We start from the raw sequence: 22,839 nt of genomic DNA on the forward strand, positions 1-22,839 counted from the left end.
AGCACACCTGCCCGCTGCTTTAAGTGCCTCGAATTAACTCAAAATAAAGTTTTTATCTTCTCGTAGGCTCGGTTGTCTATATGTGCCCTGCGATTGGCTGGTAAGCAGTTCAGGGTGTACCCAGCTTTCTGCCCAAAGACTGACAATCGGCTCTATCACACCCTGGACTCTCGTGAGAATAAGTGGTACAGAAGATGAATGAATTAATGAATGAAAATCTGTTAACCAGGCCCGGGAGCCTAAACTTTATGCAAGTAAACCACGCTTGATGACACTTAGGTCATTTAAGACAGAGGCAGTCAACATTACATGCCCATGTATGATCAATTGTCCATCCATCATCCATTAGCTTGTCCCCACGGGGGTCGGGACCTTTCCCAGCAGTCATCGGGCAGTACCACCCTGAACTGGTCGCCACCCAATCGCAGGCCACACAAAGACAAACAACCATCCGCTCTCGCACTCACACCTATGGGAGTGCTCAATCAGCCTACCAAGCATGTTTTTGGGATGTGGGAGGAAACCGGAGTTCCTGGGAAAAACCCCACGCAGGCACGGGGAGAACATGCAAACAGGGAGGGCCGGAGGTGGAATCGAACTCGCACCCTCTGAACTGTGAGGCGGACTACTAAGCAGCTCTACTGCTGCCCTTGACCAATTGTATAACCTGTAAAATCCCATCAACATTGTGATGGTAATGAAAAGACCAGTTTGATGTCACACCAGAAATCAATGCGATGGATTCAAAAGCCTTCTTGACTGAAAGCACACACGCATTTAGTGTACATGCGGATCTGTCTTTCTAAGGGGGCATTTTCCAGGCACACTCAGTGGTCCCATTGTCCTCAGCTGCTTGGCATCACGCAGCCAAGCCAACTTACGTCATTGGCATTCTCACAGTGAACCTTCAGTATATATCAATAATACTTTTGCATCACTGGACCACACCACACCGACCCCACTTGGACCCCTCCACCCCAAAGTAACTTTTGCGGTGATGGAATGACAAATCTCCGGCGATTGTATAATGCTTATGAAATACCTCCCTCCCATAAACGATGATGTCAGTCTTCAATAATGGTAGCAGCTCCTTGTTTTTATTGATCCATCGACCCATCCACCACTTGTTCTCTTGCACCCTGCTTCCGTTGCCTGTCGTATCCTTTCCGCTGAGCACGATCCAAATGGACGCCCGAGATGGATAAATGATGGTGATTGCCTCATCGCTCTTCTATCCGTAAAAATCAAGGGGTAAAGGAGGCCGGTGCATCGCTGTGCATATAATAAGTCCATTCCGAGATGGATCCGCGATACGGATCATCTATACAGCCCCTCCATAGCGCGTTATCACTATTACATACGACGGTAATGGCTATCAAGTCACCAGAGTGCAAATTGTTGTTGACATGGACTGAACTATCCATGTCAACACACCCTGTGGTATATTTATACACAGTAGAAGAACGTGCTGCATTTTAATGTATACATAGCTTGGGATGATGTAATGTATGTTAATTTTAAGTGATTGGAGCAATTTACACAGGTGCCCTTTCCAATTATTCTAATGTCTTCCCCATCGATGTTGGCGTATACTTTCATTTAACTATAACAAGGGTTGGTATTTCGCTTTAAGATCCCACTTCTGACACTATTTGCCACCGAATTCTTGAGAAGTATATAACCCTCCATCCTCCAAAAGACTCCATTCTAATATTTCAAGTGTCTCAGCTATCCTTGGCTTGTCTGGCGCCACCTGCCCAAAAGTACTTCTAGTTGGGCTTGTCACGTTTCGTCTCAAGCTAAGAGAGTCTTATTCTAATGCCATTTACCAATGTAAGACCCTCAACTTGGTTTAGATCCAATTTATTACCTCACCAATCAATTGGGTCTTTCTGAGTCAACTGTTCTTTGGGTGAAATATCATCAGAGGGATTCAACAGAACTTGATGGAGTAACACCTTTGAACATTGATTTAAAACCTCATCTACTGGGTTGACAAACCCGCCAGGGAGTCTCACGTGTCCCAACGGTCCTTCTAACTGGGTAAACCTTGGATGGTCACATGACCCCACTGTCACCATCTGGCAAAATAGCACTCTCAACTGATTTTAAAAAAAAATTATGTTTGGTTGAAAAAACCTCAAGTGTCATCTGCCCCAGGGGTTTTTCCAACTGGGCATTCAATGAACATGTCTCATGTTCAGAGGTCTTTTTGTGAGAACTCAAAGTAACACCTGACACCCTGATTTGAACCCTCGGCTTCTGGGCCAACAATTCAGATTCTGACACTAAAACCTTTTTTTTTTACAGTCACTTTTTTTGGTTCTTTTATCACAAACAATTTTAATTTAAGGTTATATTATTACCTGACATGTTTCGGCATGTACTTCCGCCTTCATAGTACAACTATTTTTTTTTGCAGGTTTGCTGGCTCATCCTGGTTCAGAAACCATTTCTATTGGATCCAAAAACCTCTATACTGATCCCAAAACCAAATTCATGATAGCCAACTTAGTTTTGTGCAAATCCACCTGGGAGTCATGGTTGTGGAAGTGAAGTATGGGAGGGACTTCACTGTTGCAACTGCAATGGCCGAGAGGAAGTGGAAGGAGAGCGTATGTTTGGCAGCGGACTGTATTTCGAACTGCTTTGCTAATTGAGTTGAGTCAGATTTATTGAGACTGTGCACAGATTTGGCATGTGGCTACATTAAAGCATTAATGTTGCTGTAAGTAAAGTGAAAGGAAGGAGGGCTGGTGGTGATGCGTCTTACTGTACTTTACTGTGCTTTACTCAGAAACATCCACAGGAAATTAAAGGCAACACTGGAGGTGCCTCGCTATAATTTAAAGGGAAAGAAGTTGGATGACAGTTCATAGGTGGAGTTGTAACATTTGGAGGCAGCACAGTAGAGCACAGCTGCTCCCCTGGGATAGGTCTCTCATTGTCATGGTAACTAGGACAGAGGTCACACATGTGACGTCACATATCCGTGTGTGTGAGTGTATGTTTTTGCACCCGTGTGTGTGTGTGTGTGTGTGTGTGTGTGTGTGTGTGTGTGTGTGTGTGTGTGTGTGTGTCTATGAGAGAGACCCTACGGTTCTATTTTTGTTACAAGTTCTTTGACCTTCAGAAAATCAAAAGGAATACTGCTTCAATATTGACAACAGCTTGGCAGCTTGGACCAAATGCTAAGAATATCAATACATATATACAATAATATTGTGGCACGGTGCTCAACCGGTTATCACATCTGCCTCACAGTACAGAGATCGTGGGTTTGAATCTGTTTGTGATTGTTTGGCGCCCAGTTAAGTTTGTACCTCGCCCATTACCCGTATATTGCTGGGATGGGCTCCAGATAATCGGGGATAGATGGAGTTACTTGTTTTGATCCTCACAGAATTGAAGTCTCATGAGATTTGCTGACATTACACATGACCATATTCTTAAGAATCCAGATCTAATCAAGTGATCCATTGCACCCCGGGAAAGAGAAACTCTTTTTTAGGAGATGTTATGATCATCGTCATTTCCTAATGGACTCAGTCTGACCCGTGTTTCAAGATCGTTTTCCGAAGGCGCAGCATCGGCTCATTACCTCGAGTGTTTGAGTTTGTTGGAAGACCTTCATCCTCTTAATAGTCCATCACCATAAAAGTGCAACCCCTCTAAGTTTTATAAGCGTCTCATTGAGCTCTTCCGTCGTTGTCAAGAATACCGCTCATCTATGGGCTTTCCAACCACAGATTGTCTTGCAGTTAATCCCTGACAATATCCGAACAAAGCTCAACGATAACAGTTAGCATAGCTTCTTTAGTATTGCTTCCCTATTACTATTTATCTTTCTTATTTGAAAATGTTTGCAAATATATTGAGAAATTGCTATTCATTATAAAATAATGCACTAAATAGCTTTTAGGTAAAAAACAGCTTTTAGCTAAAGTTGCCATTCACAGTTGAATTTAGTTTAGTTGACGATAGTCAACTATCGTATTATTATATTACTGTATTATTTTGCCACAAAAATAAAAATATCTGCCATTTGCCACATTACAGAAAATTCCCAAATTTGCAAATGAAATGAAATCCAAATATGAAATTAAATTTCTATTTAAAAATAGAAGCACTCACATGAGCTTACGTGAGTTACAATCATCCAGTGTTGCGACAGTGTGAGTGACCAAGTGTTTCTGACAGGTGGCTCCATTGTGTCTCCAACCATAACTTCAACAGTCCCAGCCTCTTTAGTGAGGGCATGACAAAAGGTGAAGGTCAGGAGGTGGAAGAGGAACATCTAAATATCACATTGACCACTTTGTTATATTGCTTTCCGCTTTTATAGCTTACACAAAACAGGTCACAGTTTACTTATTTGTATCGGTACAAATAAAAACATTATTTTGGGATTTTTTTTTATGCTACATTCGTTGTGCATCATTTCAACTAAGCAAAAAAAAAAAAAAAAAAAAAAAAAAGCAGCGTGAGTGGTCTGGAACGTTTGCCTTGCTTGAATTCCCCTGGAGGAACCTTTTGTTCTTTTCTGCGAGTGCACTTCATTGTTAATCTACATTTCCATGCATCATTTGTAACATCACTATGGAGCCTTTAAGTGTGCTCACATTCTGGGCTTTAAGTAGCGGGCTAAGGAGGAAGAAAGATCTCGATCACCTTGAGGCAGAACAGGAAACAGGAACTGCTTATTTTTCTTTTTTCTGAGTCACAGTAAAAAAGCACCCTAGCTATCTATGCACACAATCATTTGATTTCTATTAATTAAAGTCATGACATTACTTCCCAAGCAGACACACTCAGACTCATTAGGGATTTTCTTTCCTTTAAACTCACGTCTACACAGTTAGTATTCACATTACTACTTGGACATTGCTTCTAAATCCTAACATTCCTTCCTACCTGCTAAATCACAGCCGCTGTCGCGCGAATAAGTGAACATTTTAGGGCATGATCGTGGCGATCGGGTGTTGTTTTATTTATGCGGTCTCCTGGCAGGACGCAACATCGAATCAAATTGATTTACATGAGCTCGTATGAAAACAACCTGGGCTGACCGCAGTGCTGTGCAAACATTAGCGAGAACACGAGGTTGAACTTGTCATAAATAAATAAAGATATAATGTAAACTTGTGAGGTCAAGACAATAAAAAGATTCAATGTAAAAAGGGACAACAGCCAAAAGACATAAAGTAGCCCTGGAAATGGTTGGATATTGTTTCAGTTCTATCTAGATACAGCGTAAATATTGTTAAATGTCAAATTGTATGCATTTTAGGTGCCTAATCTCAGTTAGTTATTTGATTATTCCTTTTTTCAGGGTGAATTCTCAAAATGATCATCAAACTTTGATGCCATGCTTTGCTTACATAAGATAGCTTCTACTAAAGGGGAAATTGACCCTTGAAATACATTAAAAAGCTTTTAAAACATAGTAGTTGATCCCATGGATACTTGTAGTGTAATGTAATATGCTCTATGTAGTTAATCACTGCAGGCAGGGTAAAGGAAAGAAATTGAAATGTGTCCCAGACTTGGGGGAAACTCATTGGAGCCGTGTCTGTACAGTCCCATGAGAGAAAGCCCTTCTTCGCAATTAGAGCTGAGCATCTTGTGACCGCGCTGCGTCATCAGGGGTCAGCCTGATCGCCACAATGAATCCCCTTCACGAAGCTCCGAGAAGTGAGAATTGATTCGCTCGACCCAGCGCAAGACTTATTCATGCGCACATGGACTCATGAGTCCAGTAAATAACAAGTTTGTCTTCTTAATGGACGGTGATGGAGCTCATGGCTGTATTTGTCTCTAATGTATTTGTCTCAGGTGGCCTTTCAAAGGCATTTGCAAATTTTACGTTTTAAGATTGCAAAATTGTATTACAATGCAAACTTTTTTTATTTGATATAAAAAGTGCGATAAAATGCTATTGCACCTGTTTCAAATATATTCCTCGCTAGGGCTGTACGTAGATAAATTGTTTTCAAAAGTAAAAAAAAGATGCAAATATCTTATTTTAAATAAGTCTGCTTTCATGAAGAACTAGATAAATCGGAATTGTTAATTTTGAGACCTGAGAAGATTTGGACAATCTTTACTTATATACATCTCTAAACAATCGATTAATTTTGATTCCGCCACGCTTCACTTTTTCCCTCCATATAAAACAGCAAGTCTGAATTAAAATATGGACTCTCTGAGCAGTATTTTCGCTCAGTGGTTCCCAGCAGATTAAAAAAAAAAAAAATAAGACCCCAGCGACATAACTATTTAGTTGCAAGTCATTAGAAAAATGTAGTTTTTTCATATTTCCATTGTAAAGATACCCAAGAAATCTTTTAATTCTGCATTTTTGCTTTGCAAGCTCCCAACCCGTGCTGCCTATCATTTTATTTTTTTTTCTGGATTTTAATACCTTTAGAGTTATACTGACTGAAGTAGTTGCTGCTGCCCCCTGGACAACAGCCAATGTGCTGTCAAGTCCCGCTTGCTATTCTTTCTCAAATCACTTCAAAAAATGTTTGAACTCGTGACTATTGATGCACAGCACTTTTCATGCTTATTTTAATGGTCATGCACACGATTAGAAGACCTTCTGAGTTTTACAATCATCTTCCACTGCTTTATTCTAATCACCATGCACATTACGAGCAAGTGAGCAATAACGCCTTAAGCGTTCACAAAAGAAAAATGCCTTGTTTGCCATCTAATTTCCTGAAGCGATAATGACTCGGAGGTACTTAGAAGTTGGAGTCACCATGTGGTGTCGTTGCATCAGCAGTTTTTTTTTTTCCTCCTTGCACAACAACAGTGTTGAACATTAAATATTCATCTTTATTAGAATCGTGTCATCTTCAGTCGTGTTGGTCCATGTAGGTCTTGTTGGCTCACTCAAATGAAACCACTGACAGCTTTGTGGGCTGGGAGAGGTTAAAGGCTCACTTTTGTGAATATGGCTGGAAGGATTGATCGTGCTTGTGTTTTGCACGGTTTGGCTGAGGGTGTGTTGATTTACAGCTTCACTCCAGCCAACACATAGAGAAAGATGGATGATGTCTGACTTTGACCATTTATTGCTGTCATAACTTTACAAGAGGCTTCTCTTTTATTGATAACTCTACTTTTAAGCTACGTCATGATGTTCAGCTATAATGTGAGTCATTTGCTTTTGCTTTTTTTTTTTTTCATATTGCTTTGTGAATCATCCACAAAAGAAGACAAAATGTGGTTTTGTGGATATTTAAAATGCACGTAAGGATGGCTATTTTAAGTCCACAAAAGCTGAGACGACACGGTTCACTTTAGATTTGCTTTAACTGCAGACTTTGTACTGTATTTCTACCCACGCTAGCAGCACTTCACCACCAAGCAGCCGAATTACACTTTTGAATTGAATGTGCATATTTGTGAATATGGCGCATGCAGCAGATATGTCGCTGAACGTATGAATTCTTATGCGAGTGTCTCGTGTGTCTGTGCAGATGTTGGAACCAAAGGTGGACGCGCCCTCTTGTGAGCTGGGTGGAGTCGGGGTGGATCGAGGGGGTGTGTGCCTCCACCTGCCGCCCCGCAGTTCTGAGGGGGAGGACAGCAGCCTGTATCCGTCCAGCCCCTCCGAACCCTTGACGCTGAGCAGCTCTCACCCCTCGGAGCTCCTCAGCCCTCTGAACGAGGTCTACCTGCCCCTCGGTAGCCTAGGCGGGTCCGAGGAACGCCACAGAGTGCCGCCCACTCCTCCGCCTTCAACCGAGGGTGAGGACTGGAAGAGCATGGACGGACACGAAATGGAGATCTGGAGAGAGGGCAATGGGAGAGAGTATGAGGAAGAGGAAGGTGCGAGCAGGAAGAGCGAGTTGGAAGAGCTGGTAGAGCAAGAGGAAGAAGTTCACCTCCACCTGCTAGTGTCCAACGAGGACAACGCGTACGAGCTGCCCGACACAAACGCCCCTCCTTCGTCCTCCTCATCTTCATTCGTCATCCCTGAGCTGCGCCTAGACCGCTCCTTCAGCGCCGATGCCCTCTCCTCGCCCAACACCGACGAAGAAGAATACGATGAGGAAGAGGAGGAGGAGGAGGAGGAAGAGGATGATGACGACGATGACTCAGAGGAGGACGACAGCGACGACGCCTACTTGCAGCGCAGCGACAGCAAGCGGCGCTCCATGGTAGAGGGCGCCACCTGCGAGAAGCACGGCGGCGGGGGCCTCAGCGTGCAGAACTCGCTGCGCCGGCGGACCCACAGTGAGGGCAGCCTGCTGCAGGACCCACGCACACCCTGCTTCACCTCAGACAACGCCATCAACTGCCTGGAGACGGGCGGTGGGCACCACAAGGGCGGCTGGACACTGCCATCACCCAAGACTCTGAAGAAAGAGCTGACCAAGAATGGAGGCTCCATGCATCAGTTGTGCATGCTCTTCTCAGGAAGGAAGGTAAGCATATCCACTTATATGATTGTTTGAGCTTCACCTTCACTGCACACACTCATTCTTGTTTTTTTGTAGCCAAGAGGCTCAACAGGGTAGACTAGACTTGCGCTGAAACAAAAATGATTCTATGCACATTTCTACACAGAGCGCACAGGCACCAGTCCACCAAGATAAAGCCAAAGTCCAGGTTTAATCTCGTGAACAAGATGTGTGTACACTCATCAACTAAACATACACACATTCTTTTTTTTTTATAGTAGTGGGGGTTCTTATTGACAAAACACATTCCTGAGGCCTTCAGATCTGAAGGACCAAACAATTATGAATTTAACCTAATATACACACGTACAAAATAAAACACAAACATCCTTGTTTACCTTGTTGTGGGGAGGCCTCACTAACAAAACACATTCCTGAGCCCTTCACATTTGAAGCACCAAGCATTTTAATCAATAGTCTACACACACACATAAACTGGAATATGCATGCATGCTTACACACACTCACACTCACAAACACACAAACTGAAACACAGACAGACATCTCTGAATCTCATCTTACTATAGCTGTGATGATGCATATTGACATTCCTAAGCTCCTGACATCCTGACACCAAGCGGTAATGAGTTTAATCAAAAGTGTGCACACGTATATCCCAATCAAACACACACGCACACAAACACACACACGCGCACAGATATTACACACACAACCTTGTTTCATTTAGCTTTGGGAATACATATTTACAAGAGCCTCAGCTCTTGACATTTGACGCGCTAAGCAGTCACGAGTTTCATCTGAGGTGCACACACACAGAAATGGCAGCCTTCCAAAACAAATCACACATTCTTGTGTTGCTGCAGTTGCATTGCCTTGTTCATCAAATGCGCTTTCCGAAACCTTTACATCTAATACACTAAACATTGTCATGAACACACACACACACACACACACACACACACACACACAAACAAACACACACTCCTGGTGCTCCGACAGTTGCAGGGATGCGTCATTGACTGAAGCACAGACAGTCATGACCTCAATCTAACCTGAGATCCAAACCTTGACGTGCACACAAAACAATAGGAAATATTGCCACTTTATTAGGTACCCCAGTAAAATTTGATAGTATCCAACATGCTCAATTTTGACATAAAATGTCAGAGGTATGTTAGTGGAACTTGACGCTGTTTCTGCGTCTCAAGATTCAATAAAAGAGTGACATCTAGTGTTAACAGTGCACAAGTGCATATAGGGAAATACAAATTAGCACTGTTTATTTTACTGTATAACATGTCAAAACACAAAATGGTATTACAAAATTTAGGTGTAATGCCCATGTCTTATGCCCATTCAAACCATTAAGATATACTTCAATTCATAGTTAATTGCATATGGAAATCTAATGGAATTTGACGCTGTATGACTCCCTCATGGCACATAGTATGTACCCTTTTTCATTTTGGCGTAGGATTGATATTTTAGACAAATATTGTCTGTAATTATGTCTTTAATATTTAATATATTTAATAATATTCATAGAGCTCCCTCTTTGACCAAGTGGTTTGCATTTAGTTCTCCGGAGGGTCGCTTTCCTTGCTGTAGATACTGCAGCACAAGAGCAATATCACTACTTGTCCAACAGAGGACAGCATGCATCACATCCTCTTTTGTCAGAAGGCCATTTGAGATGTTAAACATGGTGGCTTTTGTGTTTTTATTCTGTATGATTTTGCAACTCCCTTGATTTTTGTAACGAGCTCATTATATGATAAGTGTATTCAAACCTGTCACTTTATATATGACAAGAAAATCGCCCATGTGGTGGACACTCCCATCACTTTGGATTAGTCACTCCTCCTTATCTGGGCACTTTGAAGCTAGGTTGTCAGCACATTCGACAGCCTTAAATGGCATTGAGATTGTATACGTGTGAGTGTGCATGTGAGCAAGCGGCAGTACCTCCCGCAAGGCCCTTGACGATTGGTCCTGCCCGAGTCAAGGCCAACTGGACCACCCCAGTTGGCATCATGGGCACAGCTCATTTGAGGAGTGTGTTTCCACTATTTAATGTCATCTGTCACCCTCACACACATACACAGCTTGTGGCAGATAGTAAATGTGTGTGTACAATATTTGTGTGTATGCATGCATGGCAACGTGCAGGCAGTAATCCAGGGAGCTTGATGTTTTCAATTTGCTAGAACAACAATAGTACTTAAAAGGGGTATAAAGTTTCTATACTCGTATGCAGTTTGCATGCAAATATAACCACAACACAATGGCATGCATTAAATGATGATCAATTTTGTTTATGTATGTGCACTTATATAGCGCTTGATTTATAATTGAACCAAGGTAAATTTATTCGAATAAAATACTTAATTTTGCAATTGTGATAAGTGATCAAATAATGGAAACATTTAAAACACTGATTCAAGTAATATTGAACCAACCATTAAATTTGAGTAAATATCAAAGTACTATTCGGTATTGATTTATACATACTACTAGATCTGTGAAATTATGTTACCTTACCTTTTTTGTCTGTGTTCAAATATTAGAATTTTCAAACAAGAGCTTTAAAAGTCTGTTGAGGAAGGTCTCCAAATATTTGTTTTATTATTGCAATTACACATATTTGAAAAATCACTTAAGTTGGTTAACCTGTATTATACTTTCCTAATTATACTGTAAGAATGGATTACTATGAAAAGGTTACTTTCTCAAAGACAGCACTGAACGAACGCTAAAGTGCCATTGGTTCACACAGTTTTTTAAACTGTTTACCATTAATAGATCAAGAGAGGCCGCAAATTTGACTTTGGCTTTGATTCAAGCATCACTTTTTAAGTGTCATCTCTGTTCCCTTGTATTTTCCACTCTGCACCTTCTCTTTATAATCTTTGACAGGAGAAGCAGAAGTGGACAGGTTTTCTTAGTATTTGTAGCAGTAGCACAAATTTTCAGACATCACAAGCCTTCATATGGCCTAACTACAAAACCACCCACAACACATATTTTTCCCTCCTGTTTATGAAGACGCCGCATTCACAGAGACCTTACGGCAGACACGTCTTAACATGGCCTGTAAACATTTTGTTTATGGGCTGTAAAATATTTGTTTGAAATACATGTAAATACCGTACATCATGACAGACGTACGGTGGAAATTGTTTGATGTTGTTAAGGGTAACTTACATTGTCCCTGGCCCTGGTGTGGTGTCAAGGGTCCAGACAGGTGGGTGGAACATCAAGTGGGCATACTGGAAGTTACGTTGGTTTTACGTACAGCGTGGGCATGACACAGGATGAGTGGTGCTAAATAGATGTAAATACTGCACTTCCTGCTTGTTGTGTAGCACTGCAGTGCATTTGCAGGGTGACTTTGTATTAACCACCTCTCATTTTGTCCAAATATTAGAATCAAAACCAGTACTAATGATTTTTCCTGTCTTCAAATTGGGTCTAAAAACATTTATTGCAAACACAGTACAGGATGTTTATTTGAAGGAGGTACTTTGATTAAATAACTTGATAAATTAGTTCAATTGAAATTGTTTGAAGAAACTGATTGCAATGATCTCTTTAAGTTGAATACAGTAACTCAAAATTAATGAATATGAGTAAAATTGTAAATGCTATCTTTTTTTTATAGCATTTTTCTTGTCAAAGCGCCTTGACACTATTGATGACACAGCATCAGCAGCAAGTGGGGAATTGCTTAAGAATACGTCATTATGCTTCTTGCAATGTATATTCGGTATTGTATTTTGTGTGTTGTGATAAGCACATCATCACACAACGCTTCGGCCCACCAGCACGGCATATCTCAGGTGGTCGAGTTGTTGTCGCCCAATCTGAAAGTTGTGGCTTCAACCCTTCACTATGACCATGACCGTGTCCTTAAGCAAATTACTGAACCTCCAGTTACTCCAAGTCCTGAAGCCTCAGTACAAGGTGAAACATTTTAATGAGTTATTATAGCTTTTTTTATATATATAAATACAGACAGTGCCAAGAGTTTATTTGAATCTTTTGAGAACTTCATTTTAAAATTATTTACTAAACCAAAACTACTGTACTACCACTAGAACTGCCATTCCTATTACTGACAATAATAATTATTACTAATAACCATAAATGATAATAATGTGCATCCGCTATAGCCATCCAAGACGTTTAACTCAAATTTACACAATACTCTTAAGTGATTTGCTTGCATCTAAAAAATAAAAACGTCACATGACACATACACCTTTGCAAACAAGTTCAGATATTTGAACACATCTGGATGCATGCGTTATAGATAATGAACTTAACCATCTCATGCAATGAGGAATTACTGGAAACTATTTTGAGCTCATGAACAAAATTATCAGTTAACAAAGTATCCTTTTTGGGTAAAGTACTGCAGCTCTGACAGACAACTGTGCTGCACGGTTTAGCACTGCACATCATTCTGCTGCATGTGATGGTAGATGAAAATAGACTTCCACCATAATTTCATTGGAAGTTTATGGAAACTGTTGAAATAGACTGCTGAAGATGAGTGTTAATGTTGTTTGGTCTAGAAGGGGAAAAAAGAAAAAAAAACTACGAGTTGGTGTACTTATTACGGGAGCACGTTTTGGAACAGTCAATTGATCAATTGAATCACAAGAGTCACGTGTTGTTTACTTAGAAGGCCGACACAGAACAAAAGTTCAAATCAATGTCGGGCAGCCCAAAAATACTAAATGTGAACGGGTAAATATTTACGGACACGAACAAACTCTGCAGATAGTCAACATAGTGTCCCGCGAGCCGGGTCTATTGGCAAAAACTGGAATAAACTCAATTGCACAGCTTGGCCATTTATGGTGTTTAACTTCACTGCTTGCAATAAATTCAACCACCAACTGTCTTGTCCAGTAAACATCTTAAGTGTGCTCTCCCTTTCTAATGTTGGATCTCTTTCCACTAAATGGCACCATTAGCTAAAACAAGACAAGTAGAATTAATATTATTCATGATTTCTTTCATTTTCAATGGAACGTGTTACAAGAGACAATCACCAAACTAAAGTTGTTAAGCATGCTGTAATTTTTGTCTACTTTTGTCATTTTAACTCAAGCACCCCACAGGCCTTTTTTAAAGTTAATTGGAAAATGCAAACACAAAAAGAAGCACTTTGTTGGAAATCGTACAGTTTCATTTCAGGAAGAATCCCCTAAACAAGACATTGATCCGAAATCGTACAAACAGTAATTTGTTATGAGTTAATGATGCAAACCAAGGATTCTGTCAGGTTTAAAAAATGTACAAAAGTTAAGCAGAAACTAAGTGACATGTGATTTTCAAAGTGTCGGATCCTAATGCCTGAGACTTCATTCATTTGAATGGCAACCCCGTTGTTTTGAACAACAAAACTTCCAAATGTCATTTAATCAGACTTAAGTTAAACAAAGCTCACATTAAACCTGAGCTAAGCTGTAAGGGCTTGATATGTTGCTGTTTACTAGACTGACACTTTTGCAGTCTCTGCTACAACGAAGGCTTTTCTCGATGATGTTTACCTTCTGTCGGAGACAATCCAGACGGCAGTTGTGCTCATTGCTGCGTCATGTGCGTTTGAGTGCTTGTGAATACAATGCAGTGGTTGCCATGGCGTTCGCATGGGTCAGTCAGTAGCGTTGTTGACAATAAACTAGTTAGGGCGTCAATGCACTTGAAGACACGAGTGAAAGAAGAAATCTACCATCACTGACTCAACCACGGCTGCCCTTGGATGAAACACTGCAACAATAAAGATTCAAATTCTTTTTCTATCTCTTATTGGATTTTCTGTGTCACCATTCAGAAACACAAAAAATCCAAACAGAGAGATAACAGGAACAAATTGTGCTCAATTTATGAATGTTTTCACGCAGCATTGGTCAAACTCACAATCAGTATGGAGATAATTAGCTGGATATCATTCATATGTCGCAATTCAGTCTCAAATTATATAAATAAAACAATTTGTAGAAAATCTTCCTAACAGAAGTCTTGGTTTTTGTCTGGAATTATTACCATCTAAACAATAAGAAAAATGTTTGTTTCTTATAAAGCCAACCATAATATACCCCTTTGATTCGGGATCTTCTTTCCAAATTGTTTTTATTATTATTATTATGATTATTATTATTATTAATATTATTATTATCAGAATTTTACAGTACGTATACAAGAGATTTCACATGACTTGTAAATCCACCTCTAAACTGACACTAAACACTTCCGTGACTGGTACGTGTTGTTTACACCCAGTGAAAGCTCAACCTTTACATGAGCAGGTGCATTAGTGGCACGTCTGCGGTTCATAACATTCCCCGTTTAATGCCCTACATCTGATCCAGGCTCCTTTTCCCAGAAACGTCAGCTTTTCCTATTCCAGCACCTTGTTTGTTTAGAAGTAGCTAAAAGCATCCGTACAACATTCTTGACCCTTTATTCATGTTACGGATGGCGCAGCAATGCAACGTAGTACATTTTTTATACGCCTCCTATTTTCTCTATGTATGCTAACCCAATCAGTTTGTAAGCTGAGGTCATTAGCTGTGATTTGAGGAAGCCGGAGTATCTGATAGAAACCCACGCAAGCATATAAAGAACATGAACCCTGATCTGAACTTCGGATCTCGACCCAATCTACTGATGGCAATCGATTTTATGGTCGGATTGATGGAATGGCGGCAAGACAACACTTGCATTCCTTAAAATTTCTCACAAAGGTCAGCGTGAGTCCTCAAAGACCCCTGGAATACTTTACGGGATGGCATCAGTCAGTTCCGGGACTGGGCCGGGTAACCTGATCACTTGTTTGAGGAGCTCGGAGAAGTGACGCACAAATGTCTTACATCCTGTGACACGCAGGAAGCAGCCATCTCCTGACTGGCCTGAATAACCGGAGACATACATCCACATACACGATGAGAAATCTGCAGACAATGCACCTTTTGTTCGTGTCTTCGTTATGTGGCTTGATGATGGAATGAGTCAGCATCCTGTCACCAGATTTATTCTCAATTATTAATGACTGAATGTCATGGCTTTGCCCTTGACTGTGTGTGTTTGTGTGTTCGTATACTTGCCAGGACTCAAGGGTTTATTTTACCCCTAATTTTGCTTTTTTTTTTTGGAATGGTCGCACAAACATTTCTTGTGGCAAAGACAACGAAAGGCAATTATGTAATCAAACACACCGGGAGTGCTCTCTCTCAAGCCTGAAAACATTTGAGGTGGAGGTTGGTATTTTTGATTGATGATTCTTCTGGTGATGGGTCTTCTTGTTTACACAATGACTTTTGGTTTGTATTTTCTAAGTCGTTAAGGCCTCACAGAGAGGGAACGTTACTATACCTTGAGCCAAGATCCACCAGGAAGATCTTATCGAGGCCGCTACGATCATCCAAAGACGCTAACTGCGTTCATTTGTTTGTTCAGATTCGCGATCCGTGTACGTGTTATGCAATAAAGGCCCCTATAAAGTTTCTAGACCTCAGCGCGTATGAGAAAAATAATATTTTTGCACTTACCAGGGGTCGCGTTTTTTAAATACCTTTTTCCCAGCAGGGTTTTTCGACTTCACTGATAGACTAAAATAGGATATATACAAAACCACAAAAATATAATCATTTCAAGCATTGTCGGGTTTTTTTCAATGAGCATGGCAAGATTTCACGCATGAACTTTGGTGTTGTATTAAAAAAAAAAAAAAAAAAAGGAATGTGTTGCCAGTCTCCTACTAAATCCTTTTCGAAATTGTTTCACACTATTGTGAAAATAGCAAATGTTTAATAAACTTCAATGAATGAGCATGATAGGCAGTTTATTGTGTTTCATTAGTCGAGGTCATGATGCCACACAATGTAATACTTCTGACATATATGGAGCAAGATGATTTGTTCGGGTCCTTTGGCGCCAACGTTTTTGGTCAAATGTAAGTGGAATGAATGAGGAGGAAGGAAGAGGAGGTGTGATGACGTGTTTGAAGGCAAGACGGACAGTCATTCCTTCACGTCTCGACTCGTTGTTTTGGCTTGACTGGGTCAAGAATGTTTCCCTGAGCGCCGGCTAAAATATTGTTCTTTGATTGGCTTTATTGTTGCAGGCAACAGCATAAGAATGTTGAGTTTTTGTTGTGCCAGATATAATTTGGACCAGTTTTGTTAGAAAACCTCACTGACCTTCATCTTAACCTTTGCCCTAGATTGTTTAGGCGCACAGGTTTGTGAGCAAGAGTGTCTACAAATTGTAACCATATTATTGAAATGCATGCTGAGTGGTTGACATAGAGTGTACTGCAGCGATTCAATTGCTGAGTCCACAAGTTTAAATTCTTTTATTGCCATCACGGGCGCTTGATTTTTATTTTCCCACACTCTGGGCCCCCCAGTCTACGTGATAACAAAAGCCGGACTCGCCATCGGTTCAGCAGTATCGGGGGCATGATAAGGCTGGTTCACTTGCATGAGATGGTGTCAGCATATAAAAACAGGCTGCAGCAACACAAGAAGTCACCAAATCTTTACATCGGCATGTCTGAAGTATATCTGAACGATTCAAATAATTAGCTGTATGTGATGTCACCAGTTTAATGCTCCTAACAATTACTTTGTATACAAAAAGTAATGCTCACTAGTTTTAAAAGTCTCGCTCTGCTCACTGTTGAGAAATCCGATAACTTGAGCTTGGAGGCTCAACGTGAAAAAGAGGCTTTAGCTTATCATCAGAGCGCTGCAAGGCTACGCTATCACCTTCATGCGAAACATGCAGCACCAGCAGAGCTCACCTTTAACAGTTTCACTTTTAATACAAGCAATGTTAGTCTGCCTCAATAACAGACAGAAAGAAGAGAAGACATATACATGGGAGAATTTTGTTGGTTATGAATCTCAGTGAGAACAAAATAAAAAAATGATGGATGGAGAAATCACGCTTAAAAACAGATGTGACCTATGTTTTGCCATTTTAGACACATTTATGTTATATTTACTCGTACAATTTTGCATCAAACTGTTTATTTTGAGGTATTTTAAGGTTTCAATTGTTCTGGAATATATTTATAAAGTAAAACAAGTATGTTTTGAACATATTTTAAATGCTTGCGTTGACAAAAAAATTCCTTTAAATGCTTTAATATTGCCAGCTTGGGTTGAACCTTTTGATCATATTTTCATATTTCCCATTATTGCAAAAAAAGCCACTAATGTATTTGTGTAGGAAGCCAAAACCAAAAGCACTTTGAATTAAGTCTTGATGTCAAAATTTTTATTCCATTAAAAAAGTGAGTTAAGTCTTGATGTCAACCTTTTTATTCCATTAAAAAAGTGATTAATGATGCTTCATTAGTTACAAAGACTATAATATATTCCACCTCTCATTTTAACCCCACAATTGTGTTCAGTGACCAACAAATTATCAAAACGTGTTTGGTTTCACACGTGCACATTTTGCATTTGTCCACATAGACACGTTTTGCACTCTTTCACAGCCAGGTGTGCGTATGCATGTGATCAAGTTGTTATCTGCAGTCCTATTCCGCAACACCTAACGGCGTGTCAACATCTGCACCAAGCGCCTAGGGGGGGCCCTCTTTAAGCCACCGCGTGCGTTTTGGCAGGTTCTGGGTTTTGTGACGCTGTCTAAACGAGCATGTGAGCAGACTGTAAAAATCAGCACGTATGCACACAAACACACAATGGCTATTTTTAGGAAAGACTTGAACTTTTATATGCTTCAGTGGTCAGTGCTTATGCAGTGGGTTTGTTTTGTTCTGGCGCTAGACTGGGACAAAAAAAAGTTTTGTTCGTTTATTTCTTCCCCAAAAATGTTTTTACTGTAATAGGCAGCGTGCACCATGGATAACACAAATTGATACCCCGCAGAATATGACACGAAAGTTCTTTCAGCTACTAAATATACAATAAGGTTTAAAATGATGACTTTTGGATTTCTTATTTGCATCATTACCTATGATCCCATACTTTCGTAATTGGACATTTCTGGTTGTGATGAAAAGTAGTAGTTCCCTGGTGGAGATCAGTCAGGTAACCTGAAGATGAGCTCATCTCATGATGTAATGCAGCAACATAATAACACACATTATTGTGTGCATTTAGATATGAGAGCACGAGAATGAGGACATCGCCGCTAACAGAATCCTGTGTGCTTTTATCCACGTTGGATCCCATCCAGCTGGAACATAGCGGTGCGGTGTCAAAAAAGCCTTGGGTCTTCACACGCAGGCAGTGGAACACGCGCTGACCTGACTCGACTGCAACCCCCTGTTCGGATCCCCGTTCCTTGTTCCTCTGATATCATATTCGAAGCTGTCTAGTTCATAAAGTGATTTAGCTGTTTCTTATCTTGGGGTATGCATATGAAATGCTGTCAAACTGTGTCAGGCTGGAGGATCAGAAAAACGAGTTAACGCCACAGAAATGTTGCATTGATTTCAAAAGATTGTAAAATCAAACTAAAATAAAAAAAATAAATAAAGCAAAATAAGCCTCAAATTGATATTTACTGTCAAAGTAAAAAAAATGTATGTAAAAAGAAATCACACATAAATTTAAAATTACCCGAATGCTAACATGTAATTGGGAACAACACATATTGTGTAGCAAATAATGTCAATGCCACATATCAAATGTCAATGTTATAAAACCTGCAATGGATATGTGAACACAAATGGGGGAACAATACAGGTAGACAGACAATATAACAATACTCAGGATTATAGCTTTTTTCCTCTGTGAAGAACGACGAATATTGCTGCAGTTTACTGAGGCGCTGTCACCGCTGTACAGTTTATCTGCATGTGTATCATACTGTATAATTAAGTATCAAGAATCAAGCAACAAAAGTTACATTTACATGGTTGGAAAGCACATTTATATTGATTGGAATGTATGTTTGATTCATTTCATAATTAATAGGATCAATTTGATTTGCTTTATTTTAACCAGTTGTTGGAAATGCATTTCAGAGTCAATTGTAGCAAACTAAAAATATGCTGTGTTAATGCTTGCCCTTATTTTTAGACGCCTCCTTCAACATCCATTCTCACACTCAACTGTGACTTGAGTCTGAAAATGTTTTTAGAGCTTCAGTCAACACTCCCTCCTCCATTTGCTCCGACAGTCTGTCGTGTCCACTACTTACCGAATAAAGTTTTTACAACATAATATTTTAAATTAATAACAGGCGCAAACCTTTGATGTTTTGGGCTTTGGCTTCCTTGTCAGTGGTGTTTTAAATATTTGATAACAGGAGCCTCAAACAAAAACAGCACAAATATAATCTTAACTCGTTTGGGTGTTTGAGAAGTATTTTGTCCGGCGGGGCCTTCACTGGGCTCATCGACTTAAAAGGCGATCGTAAAAAGTTAGTAGCTTTCCTGCTAATGAAGAAAAACAGCTGTTGTCAGCATGGAGTCAAGCTACAGCCGTGAGGCATGTGTGGTCATCTCTTTAGGAGGGAATCCTCCAAACTTTCCCGACATTGGCACAACTAATGAAACGAGATAAGAACATCTGCTTTGTGAACCATTCTACCATCCATCAGTCAAATTCTTTGAATTTACACTATTGTAACATAAACCGAGTTTCTCAAGGAGCTTACTGCGAGTTTCAATCTTGTCATCTTCCACTGAACTCAAGTGACACAATAAGAGCATGCAGGGGGTCCACTTCTGATATTATTATTGGGGAAAACATACAGATGGGAGATTCCCGAAACATGGCAAGCGAGATACACAATAAAACACTCGATGTTGTCCACCAGCTGTGGACCAGGGGCTCACATTCAGCTTCCTGTAATACAATGGCTCATTATGTCCGGCCCACCCCATGCTCGCATACAATGGGGCAGTTTCAGACCATCAGATTAGCGGTGGGTGACCCCTTCCACACCCTGAAGCAACTTCCCCTTTCCTTCCAAACCAATCGAATACAGGCTCGGTGTGAAGTGTAACGTGAAACCAGGAGGGATGGAGTGGGGCTGCTGTTGGGGGGGGGGATGTTACTTGGGTCTTGGCACAACACTTCAAACCTCAGGAGCAGGAGGGGAGGGGTGCGCCAGAATCAACAGCCCACTCTCACATACAGATCGGCCCAGTCTGGACTTGCACTGTTTGCAAACACCAGCTGCAACACGCTGTCCATACCAAGAGTAGACATTTTTCCAACTGTGGGATATTCACTCGGGGATCATATAGATGGAATGATCATTGATCTCATAACTGGTCCGAGTGCACCGAGGCTGTCTTTACCGGGGCCCTCATTCTTCCTGTGCGGAGGTTCTCGGATGATGCAGTGTGTGCTCTCCTTCCTCTCCCCCCAGCTCAGCACCGGATCCTCCTGCAGCTGCGAGGTCGGCCCCGACGGCACCAAGAAGAAAAAGTCCAAGAACCTGTAAGTAATCCTGTGGCTTCTTGTTGTTGCATGTATGCTTTTGATGTTCTTTTATTCAGTTTCAGTTTGCAAGTATGTTATAGCTCTGACTCCCCCACAAAAGCTGGATTTTGTCCAAGACCTTGATAGATTTGTGCAAATACCTCCATTTGTCTTTAAAGGGCAATGTCAGGCTCAGCACCTTGAAATGGTTGTCAACAATTATTAATGGGACACTGAGGGACATTTGTCAGATATAGGAATATTGATACTACCAATCAACTATTTATATCTATGTATTCCTTTATTCAGATCTGTTATCAGCTTCATTTCATTTCACAGTTTCTGTGCATGCTCAGCATGTAGTGAAACCTATCATTGCAATCTTGACAAAGTGACATCGCCAACTAATGGCCTGGCATGCACATAACAGTTTTTCCACTTTTATTTGAAGCTCTGTGGGATAGTATTCATTTCTAAAATAAACATCTCACTCAGATGGCTCCATATTGGCAAATTTGGTCGTTCTTCAAATAAACATATTTTGACTTCTGCATAAAATGAAGAGAAGCATGTTCAAGGGCAAGGGTGATAAAGGTTCCTCATCATGGACTTAATTAATTGGTAAATGATGTGTGAGGACTGTGTGTGTGTGTGTGGGGGGGGGGGCATGTGTGTGTGTTGCCCATATGTGTGTCTCACATTTTCAACAGTATGTGAAACTGTGTTCGTGTGTGTATGCGTACGTGTGTGTTGACGCCTCAGTGATTCATCAGCTGTTGAATGAACCTTTTCACACTCCACTTCATCAAGACCAAGGCACTTTTACACTCGAGCAGGACAATAAAATCTGCTCAGAGTGGCAGCTTTGTAGCGCCATGCTCTCTCCTTCTTGTCCACAAGCTGTGTTTGCTTAGGAAGATTAAGTGATTAAGATTCCACAACTCCCACCCACACCACCGTCATCACCTTCAAGTTGTGGAACTTGTTCTTTTTTGCGGGTTATACTTAATGCATTTTCTGATTTGAATGGAACACAGAGACGACAGCATGACTACTCCCAGGATTGGTCGCCAGTCAGTCACAGGGTACATATGGAGACAGCAGAGACATTTTTAATTCACACTGTCACTGTGTGGGGACTGACCTCACCCTTTTATTCACTCAGCTCATTAAATAATTAGCCAATTGATTTATTGTACATAATACATTCCGTTTCTTTTGTAAAATAAACAATTTGAGAAATTACTGGTCAAATTATTCTATGTGAAAATAATTTTACAAAAATCTATTGTTTGATACATTTGATACCTCACTAACGATTGATCTAGCACATCTCTTGTTTTTAAAAATTAAATGTGTCCTCAGCACTAAAATTTGCCCACTTGTGCTTTAAAGTCACAGCCCAATTTCTTTTGTCTCATTGAAAACTGGATTGTGGTTTCACGAGTCTGTAAATAAATTCCACGTACAAGTGGGCCGGTTTCTTGTACTATTTCGACATGCTTGTTAATAGCATTTTGAGAATTTGTGTCACTGAGTGCAAGTGTCCCATGTTTTTAATTACATCATAAATTACGTCTCGTGCTCGGACAGTGCTTTGCTTGTCTTCATCAGCCATTTTCTACAAAGCCAGGCTTGACGTAAGCAATAAAAGTTTGAGTACAACCACTATATGTTGTAGCTATAAATAAACACATCTTATAAACTCAAAGCCTAGAGGAAATGAAATTCTCGAGATGTGCGCAGTATGCAACGTGTTCAGAAATAGAAGCAGGAAGTGGATTGGTACTGAGGCACGTGGGGGGGGGGGGGGGGGTCTTTTTCATCTACGTCTTTGAGATGCCAATTACATGTGATGCTACATTACATAGTGATGGTGATAATAACCTAGACTCTCCGTGGGGAGCTGTCATCCATTAGTTCCAACGTAAAGCCTTCTATTCTGAAGGGCTTTGATCTTTCCTTCATCCAGAGTA

The 22,839-nt window shown here is 40.6% G+C and overlaps 1 protein-coding gene across 5 annotated transcripts in view; it reads left to right on the plus strand.

Annotated features, from left to right (window-relative positions):
• Positions 1 to 22,839, plus strand: part of rgs3a (regulator of G protein signaling 3a) — an 84,769-nt gene that overhangs the window by 51,135 nt on the left and 10,795 nt on the right. For 4 of the 5 annotated variants that reach the window (XM_085925350.1, XM_085925351.1, XM_085925352.1 and 1 more), the window contains 2 exons: positions 7,491 to 8,441; positions 20,811 to 20,881. In XM_085925350.1, the coding sequence (XP_085781476.1) occupies positions 7,491 to 8,441; positions 20,811 to 20,881 (1,022 nt within the window). Of the gene's footprint in view, positions 1 to 7,490; positions 8,442 to 18,586; positions 19,312 to 20,810; positions 20,882 to 22,839 lie in introns of those variants that run through there. The other variant, XM_085925354.1, reaches the window with a different exon arrangement.

Source organism: Syngnathus leptorhynchus, chromosome 12 (assembly GCF_054491065.1).
Source record: "Syngnathus leptorhynchus isolate UIUO chromosome 12, UIUO_Slep, whole genome shotgun sequence".
NCBI lineage: Eukaryota > Metazoa > Chordata > Actinopteri > Syngnathiformes > Syngnathidae > Syngnathus > Syngnathus leptorhynchus.